This window comes from Mytilus californianus, unplaced genomic scaffold (assembly GCF_021869535.1).
Source record: "Mytilus californianus isolate M0D057914Y unplaced genomic scaffold, xbMytCali1.0.p SCAF_13, whole genome shotgun sequence".
NCBI lineage: Eukaryota > Metazoa > Mollusca > Bivalvia > Mytilida > Mytilidae > Mytilus > Mytilus californianus.
In genome coordinates this window covers 13370178-13379889 of record NW_026262615.1, presented here as the reverse complement: position 1 = coordinate 13379889, position 9712 = coordinate 13370178, and the positions used below count along the sequence as shown (strand labels likewise).

General features: G+C 30.6%; 1 protein-coding gene across 2 annotated transcripts in view; it reads right to left on the bottom strand.

The window, feature by feature from the left end:
* Positions 1-4283: 4283 nt before the first annotated feature.
* LOC127723198 (scavenger receptor cysteine-rich type 1 protein M130-like) overlaps positions 4284-9712 on the bottom strand; it is a 53365-nt gene continuing 47936 nt past the window's right edge. For both annotated transcript variants that reach the window (XM_052229723.1, XM_052229724.1), the window contains 3 exons: positions 8648-8678; positions 7933-8001; positions 4284-7450 (listed from right to left, as the gene is read on the bottom strand). In XM_052229723.1, the coding sequence (XP_052085683.1) occupies positions 7285-7450; positions 7933-8001; positions 8648-8678 (266 nt within the window). In that variant the 3' untranslated portion in view covers positions 4284-7284. The remainder of the gene's footprint in view (positions 7451-7932; positions 8002-8647; positions 8679-9712) is intronic.

The window sequence follows — 9712 nt, the reverse complement described above, 5'->3', positions numbered from 1 at the left end:
GTCCTCAACAGAAATTGTGAAAAAATATTTATATGTGTTCATTTTATGTTGAAAAGATACTATTTCATTTAATTTTATAAAATTGAAATAAAACAGTCTTTAAATTGAATTTACAGATGGGTACAGTCGTAATCTGGACAGCAGGTTAACTTGATAACCAGTCGATTTGACTAGTCAACGTTAACCTGCGACAGGTTCAAGGACTTCTTCGAATTGTCATAGGACCAAAATCAAGCAACATTTAAAAGCAGACGTGTTTATAGGACTGTTTTTATTACTGAAGAAAAAGTTAACTTCAGACAGGTCCGTTACTGAAGTTAACATTCAACCCAGTCCTGCAATAAGTTTATTTCGATATTGACAACTCCAATTGAACCATAACTGATCTAAAGTATGAGATTTAAAATTATGTTTGGCTTGTATGCTCAACACTAATTTAACTTGTGATCAGAACCGCTTTACATCGATTGATAGAATATTTTGAAATGTCTTTGTTTCTTGATTTAAACAATACAAATAAAAAAAAATCATTTAAAAAGTGTTTGAAAGAAACATTTCTCTTTGATTTGCCTTTCAACACATCGAAAACGAATTTGGTTATTCAGTTAAAAACAAACGGCTAACGTACATATTTCAATAAAGATTAAATTCTTAAAGACATTTATATTTTGAAATTTAAAGTTCTGATTCGTTTTAAGATGTTGAGTTATGATCCGTTTTAAAATGTAGCAGTACATGTACATTTGTAAGAATAGAAACTTTTAGATCGCTTTGATCGACACGGGCAAAAACGAATGGTACGTAGATTGTATAAAATAAACATGGTAAGTGAATATTGGTGTATAGTTACTAAAATTGATGATACCCCGATGTATATACCTATATGGAGTTATATTCTTTCAGAACGATATGTAATTCTTTCGAAGAATCAACCCGGACGATACCAGGTTTCAATTAAATATGATTCAAGGCATAAAATATGCTTCAAGGCATACACTAATGACCTGTGTAATGTCATTATTTTCCCTGATTGCAAACTATAATTTACTTAAACATTTTATTCGTATGATAGTTATCGTGCGTTGTTGCCAATTGGAGTTTATCTTTTTAATGTTCCATCTTTAATAAACTTAAGGCAAAAACAATTATTTCCTCCCTTTATTAGACTGAAAAACCAAAAATCGTCGTTGACGTACATTTTAACTTTCGATAAAAATACTGTAAAGTTTTTTTAATGTATCTCTACATAAATGGACATTTTGTGAGATGAATTTGATAATGCACATCTTTTCATAGCACTTTTAAAACAATCCAGATTTAACACATTCGTGTATAAGATTTTGAAAATCTTATTGATCCACACTGTATTGAAAATCTTACTTTTTTGCGATAAAAATGTCATGAAAAAAAGAAGGGAAAAAAAAACCCAAAAAAAACCCCCAAAACATAGCATTCCCCCTTTAATAATCTAAGATGATACAACAAATTACTTACAAAGTGACTTGTATTTTTCAAACAACGTCATTCATGTGTGTCTTGCTTCATGCAGTTACAGTAATATTTTAAATGTGCCTGGATAATGATCTCTAAAGTTTATATATATATTAATTTGTGAGTGTTATTTTACATTACAGATGAGCCGTAGGGCGTATTAAAACTTGAACGCATCAGAAAAGAATATCCCACTTTAATGTGGTCGGTAAAATAGGATGCTAATCCTGCAAATCTTTAGTATATAGGTCAGATAATGCATATTGTAAGGGTTGTATTGTCGTATAACACACCTCGGGGTGTCAGGCTTGCCCAAAGAAAGATCTCCATAAGGTCGGTCTTTCATTTGATGAATTCTGACACCCCTCGGTTCGTTATACGACAAGAAACACCTTAAAACATGCATTATCTATCACATAATTTTCATAATAAAGTACAAATATAGTCAATATTAGTTGATGAGGACACAAATGTGTTATACAAACCATCCGGAGATAAAAAAAAAACTACTGATGTAAGTGTCGGTTCAATATGTTGAGTAACAAGACGAAATTTTGGCACTTTGATTTGTGATTCTGACATCTGATTTTGATTATAAAAAATACATATTTGAAATGTGTCGTTTTATGCTGGTAAACAAATGTGTTATGCAAACCATCTTTAGATATGTGTTTCAAAACTTCTAATTTATAGTGGCGTTTAAAGTTTGTTTATTTGTTTATTCACTAATTATTGCATTATACAATGACCATAAGCTGATTGTTTTTAACCGTGTTTTTTTTTAAATGCAAATGAGAGAGCTATTTTTATTATAGTCAAAGTTTAATGTGTACTGTATTTATTACAATTGTATTTTTTTTTATATCAAGACACGAAGACATTTTAAAAGACTTTATCAATCGATATGAAGGAGTTGAAGTCACAAATTAACTTAGTGTTGATCTGAGCAGACCAGAAAAAATTAACTATAGAAAAAGTTTGGTTCGATCGGAGATGCCAAGGGCAACGTTAATGAATGGCAGGATTGGTTTCGAAGATAACTTCGGTAGCGGACTTGTCTAAAGTTTACTCTTTCTACATTCATTAAAACAGTTCGGGGACTAAATCTATTTTTTAAGTTATTTTAATTTTGGTCCTATGACCGATTAGGCAGTCCTTAAATCAGTTGCAAGTTAACTTTGACCAGTGAAAATGACTAGTTATCAAGTTAAATTGCTGTACACATTAGTATTGCATACATCTATATGGTATAAGTGTGTCATATATGTTTTTAAGAATGACTAGAGAAATATAGTATTTACAGTAACTGTTCCACAAGTAATCGTACTGTCCTTTTAATATGTTCAATGACTACAATTAACATTTTTTTTATAGTTAAGTGAGCCAGACGCACTATTTGTTGGAAAAAAAACATTTTGTACTCAATAGTCACCCCGAAACAATTAAGGTGGTACATAACACTACAGGGAGATAACTCTGTAAAAATCAGCTAAACGTTTTAATCACGTTGTATTATAAAGGGAATATTAAGCTTTTCAATGATCAAAATCAGTGTTTGTCAAACTGCTATATATCCAATCAAATATTTCCGAGAAAATGTGTGGTTCAAAATTTTTGAAATTTTTATATTTTTGTCAAAGGGTCAAAGTAAGTATTTTGTAAAATTTTTATGAAAATTCAACGAGCCAAATGTATTTTAGTCAAGGTGTTAGGTACCACCTTAATAAGATAGGACAAATTCATTTTTTTTTAAACTGAGTTTTTAACAGGCCTGTTGTTTCTTTTTGGCATTTTGTTAGATACCAACATTCTTGGAAATGTATTTCCGTGGATATTTGATTTCTTTGTTTTACCAAACTTTGCATAATAATCTATAGGAATTCTGTAAATATGTATATTGTTGAATAAGTCAATTCTTGGTACACCTTTATCCAGAAAAACTACTAAAATTGATAATAATGAATCCCCAGACCTGCATTTCTAGAGATTTGAGATTTTTGAGATTTCTTTACTTTATTTAAGCTTTCAGAAATGAGATATGTACATACACTATTTATCAACAAATAAATATGAACAATAAAAATATTTACATTGATGGAATGTCACATAAATTATGATACACAGTGCTTTAATATAACATTCATTGAGTGCCACTTGTAAAGAAATTGTAGTCTGAAACAGTCATGTTGAACTTAACATTATTGAAATAGACAGATATTAAAGACGGTAATTCGTGTTATTAAATCATTACTGTATATATATTGTGTTTGCAGTAAATCCAGTACTGTTCAGTACCTTATCAGACAATTATGTTTGATGTTGTATTGTACAGGGAAATGCAGTTACCGAATATTATGAACATAAACTAAACAGATCTAGCGTAGCCGCAGTAATAGGTTTTGAAAATTAACGGAAAGACGGAACAAAACTTAAAAACGTATTGCTTGTCTTTTTATTGCTGTTAGAATCGAATGGCTAATTTTCTTCAAAATTGGTTAGCTAGTGTGAAATATACAAATCGTACACAGCAGTATCAATGGTATGTTCATGGTATTTGGAAAATAACACATTATTGATTCTGTGTGGTCGAAGTGCTTTTATGGAGATTTTAGACAGTATGAAAATAATAATATGTTGTATGATTACCAATAAGAAAACTCTGAACCAGAGATCAAAAGACATAAATATTTACAACTACAGGTCTCCGTTCGGCTTCAACAACGAGCAAAACCCATACTGTATAGTAAGCTATAAAAGGGTCCTAAATGAAACGAAATGTAAAACAATTCAAACGAGAAAACAAACGATTTATGTACAAAACAATAAGCAAAAAACAAATATGATATGCAGCATCACATGACAACCACTGACTTACAGGCTCCTGGCTTGGGACAGGTACATACAGAATGTGGCGGGGTTAAACATGTTTGCTGGCGCGAAACCTTCCTCTAGCCTTAGACAGCTGTTTAACAGTACGATTTAAGGACACAATATAACAATCAGTTGAAAAGGGCTTAACCCGTCAGATCGATACAAACCACATAAAAACCCTACCAAAACAAAAATGTCGCTAAGAACTTTGATTGAATCATGTCAGTACCGTACCACCAATTACTAAGTTAATCATACCCGCTTATTCTTACAGTCCAGCAGCAGTGGTGTCGACTAGTGCTAGGAAATAACACTTCATTAATTTCGTGAATGTTTTAAGTGTTTGGTAAAGGTTTCCAAAAACAACTTTACACACGTAAGCTAGCTAAATAAGAGTATTGCTTACACAGGCACACACTAATTTTTCATTAAACAAATAACTTTTTGATTTATATAAATATTTAAAGGGAGAACATTTGCCTTATCCTTTTGAGATAAGTAAATTTGAATTCATAGTGAAAAGTACCCAAAGTTCATTTTTTTTAGAAATTTACAATACCTTCTCATTCTATCAATTTTGTTAAGTGTTGTTTATATTCTAAAAAAACATTTGGAATTCCACAAATCTTCCAGCTTAATTCATACAAATTTAATTCAGAGTGTTTGTAGTTTCCTCTTTTTAACTGCACATTATTCGTTGCCAAAAGCCAACTGTTCTAGTATGTACAGGAATAATCAATGGAGTTCTACCTAAATCCTAGTAAATCATAATGTAGAATTATGTTTTTAACTTTTAAATTGTTTCTAAAAAGTCAAATAGAATGACTGAAAAATGTTACAAATTTCATAACCCAACACTTCTAAATTATATAATAAGATAGTTTCAACCGTTATGTCGCTTTCAATTTATTTTTCTAAAAACATTTTACAAGGCTTTTCTGACTTGCTTAATAATATGTGATTTAGCATCATTAACAGAAACTTTACTTGAAAACATTCATCGAATATAAGAGCTTATGATTTGTAACACCAGACGCGTTCTCGTCGTTAATAAAGACTCTGCAATGGCGCTCGAAACAAAACAGTTGGAAAGCAAAAGCATAATGCGAAGCTAAAAAAACAAAAGTTTTCATAAGTTGTGCCAAATACTACTAAGACAATATATTACTCAGGGTGAAAAAACATAATGTTTTGAAATAAATCTGCCAAGGTATTAGAAATTCATTACAATGTCTAGATTTTTGACATCATGCTTAAAATTGACACTGTTCGTGTCTAATCTTGATCAAGTAAATACATAGACTTTTGTTTTTTTTTTACATAAAATTGCAATTTCCAAGTTTCACAATATAAATGCAAGGCATGCAGTTAAGCCTGTAGATCTTGTGCTGGCTTAGCTAAAATAACATATAATTTCAAGCACAAATATATATATATATATATACAGTTACTTCATAAATGTCTAGTTAACAAATATCAGTATTCCTATCAACAAGACCATTACAAGCTCATGATACATATCATATAAATTTTTGCATTATTATACATAAATTTTATTATTTTTAACAGTTTACCATGTTTACGATCATCAGTACAGCTTAATATCTTTTTGTCATAAAAAAATTCTTCTGGAAGTGAAAGAAGCTTAACGACAAATAACAAAAGATTAATATACGGTGCAGTCCAGTGTATCCGCTCACCTAAAACTTTTAGTTTCACTTTGGAAATCTAATGAAACCAATAATCGGATAATATTATGTGAACAAATTCATGACATACTTTATTTTCACAAAATCTTCTTTTTATATGGTTTCACAGTTAAGATTTTATGTAATGAGTGTCCGAAATTAAACAGTTTTTCAAATGTCCGGTGATTTCGCGCATGCTTTCTAAAAAAAGCTATTTTTTAATACAGAAAAGATTTAATGCTACGATATATAGTTCAGTTTGAACCAAACAGACTGCCAAGGATTCAGAGCAAAACTTGTTCATTTTGATAAAAAATTGACCTAAAACATGTAAAATAAATTCAATTTAATCTGATGATGCAATTTTCGTTTATGGAAAATGGCTAAATATGGATTATCATTGGATTACAATTATAAATTTTTGCTTGAACTTTTATCTTTTTTTTGTCCCTATGGACGATTTAAACAATTACAAGAACTATTATGTTTGTGTTACATTGCGGATATGACAGAATCAGTAATGCGCAATATACTGGCCACGCAGATACAAGGGATTCCTCCATGCAGATATAAATCAATTTAACATTGAATATATAATCTGTCTTACTGTAAATATTTTCTAAACCCTGCTTAGTCTTCACATAATAAACCAGAATGTTTCAAATATTCATGGCATTTGCTATTTGAAATACAAGTAAAGCTAATACGAATGGTTATTTCACGGAAATTATCTACATCATTTTGATTACTTTTATATTTGTACAAAATTTCATAGGACAATTGAAAATAGTTCAATTTGGATTATCGCTCATTTTATAAAACAAACCCGTGAAGCAATTGAAATACACTATATTGGCGAGTAAAGTACAACTAATATGAAAAATCCGGACTCTATGAAGTTATTACTTTACTGCAAGTCTCGTTTTATAACGCAAATATCTAAAATGAATTGAGAATAAAAACGGGAAATGTTTTAAAGAGACAACAACCCAACAAAACAGCAGAAAACAGCCTAAGGCCACAAATGTATCGTGAAAGCAGCGAGAAAATCCCGCACCCGGATGTGGGCTTCTGCTGCACCCTGATTGATAAAAAGACGAACAAATATGTAACATGAAACTCAAAACGCTAAAAACTATAGATACACGAAAAGGTGTCCACTAACCAATTTCAAACTTTATATTTTTATTTGTAAATTAAACAGAATCGTTTTTAGTTAAATTTTTTTTCAGTCTTAATAATTTTCATAACAGTTTTCTTCACAATTATCATAAATGTCACATGAATCCAATTCCACCCCAGGTTTAGCAACATTCTTAGAATCGTAGTCTTTGATGTAGGCTGAATTATTGAAGGCTTGTGTTGGCTGGTCTGATTCTTGATATATGTACAACCCTTCCCTTAAAAAGAACACAAATATTATCAAAGAGTGTAACAGAAATTATGATAGCTACAGATGTTTTAGTATTATCATCCGAATGGAAACAAACATTGTAATTATTCGAAGTCATTCATTAAATCAAATCATAAACACTCAATTAAACGTGTTAGCGTTCAGTCTGTTTACAAGTACAGACATGTTGTTTGACATAAGTAAAGTTATAAATCAGAACTTATTTATAATGAAAACTCGAACCAAAAATATGTTTGCATTATCTTAGATACGTATTACATTTGGTTTCGGGGAGGGGAAGGGGGTCGATTTCAGTTTCCTAGCCATCAACTGCCATATTTAATTCAGAACCTTTATTAATGTGTTAATTATTCTTAAACTTATTACTAAATCATAATAGCAAAGAAACATAATATGTATATAAGAGTACCGAATAACTTGCTGACACTACATTTTGATTAATCAAGAGCGAATGTAAATGCAACTTACGTTTCTTCTTTAAAGCCCGTGTTGGCTTTTGTCGGCTGGTCTGATTCTTGGTATATGTACAACTCTTCCCTTAAACAAAAAACAATATTAAAGATTTGATAAATGCATCGGAAAGTATGCGAATACAGATGTTTCAGTATTATTATGAGAATTGAAATTAGTGACGACAAAAACAAAACATAATTATAACTATTTGAAGCTATTAAATCAATCATCTATACTGAAACAAGTGTTTACCTGTTCAGTTTGTTTACAATCACACATAAATGATTTGTTATCTGTCATTAATAAAGTCTGAAAAATGCCTTTAAAACAAACACAGCCAACTGCAAGTGTGTTTACTATACAAAATGGGAAGACCGCAATTGTAAATCGTGACCACTATTCCAAAAAAGTTAGCTTGGCTACAAATTACATTTGGAGGTGGTCGACTTTCGTTCCAAAGAAATCAACTAATGTATTGCACTCAGGACATTTACAAGATTTATCAATGTGTTAAATATTCGAAAACTATTCATTATAAAATATAGTAGATCATCACTGTAATAACTTTAATCTACCTATAACACTGTAGGACATTCCTGAATAATTTGCTGACACTACAGTATTAATGTAATATTATAGTGAATGTATCGCAATTCAGCTTGAAACTTTACAGATACGCGTAGGAAAAAGAAAATAAATCATTATTATTTGTAAAGTAAAAGTAACTTACTTTTCTTCTTTAAAGCGCGTATCTGCAACTTCTACAAAATTCACATAAAAATCGTATAAGATGTTGGTTTAAAAATCAATAACATTCAAATTCCATAGTCATCATCTGTTTGTACTCATATGTTAATCGTTTTTGTTTACGTATTTAAGTCGGAATAATTCTGTATATAGTATCATATTATCTCCGCATAAAACATGCCAAAGTACATTTTGAACCATAATCATGATGATAAGCAAAATAAGCAGGTTTATGAAAAGACTTAACCCCGCCACATTCTTTATGTGCCTGTCCCAAGTCAGGAGCCTGTAGTTCAGTGGATGTCGTTGGTTCATGTCTGTCGTATTTGTTTTTCGTAAATTGTTTTGTTATAAACATATGATAAATAAGGCCGTTAGTTTTCTCAATTGAATTGTTTCATATTTTTCATGTCGGTGCCTTTTATAGCCGACTATACGGTATGAGTTTTTTTTCATTGTTGAAGACCGTACCGTTGCCTATGATAGCTTAACTCCACTTTATTTGAACTTTTGTGAATAGTTGTCTCATTGGCAATCATACCACATCTCCTTATTTTCATATTAAAGCTCACGTGAAATTTATGTTATTTTAAGGCAATCAGAAGGTAAAGAACCCGTTTTCAATTTGGAAACAACTATGCTATTCCAGTTGTTCACTTGGTCTTGGCAAGAGTCACTTCATTTCTGTAATATTGACATTCGATACATGACGTAGTGTCAACCACACTTTTTTAAAGTAAAGAAAAACTAAATGACTTATTAGAGAACAGCGACTATGTTATCAGCTTGAATAAAGACTATTATGACAACACTAGTTTTATCTTTATGTTATAGATTGATATTTAGCGGGATAAAACATCTTAATAGTTCCATACACCTGTCAAATTTGTAATTAAAACCGGATAAACTTCATATCGTCATTATATACTCATATTTTGGTATTGCAAAATGTAATGCGATTTTCAAATTGTTAACAAAATTACGCTCCTCGGAGTTGCACTGATTCATACTTAAGTCTGCGAGAAAACGACGTATTTTTTAGTTGTTA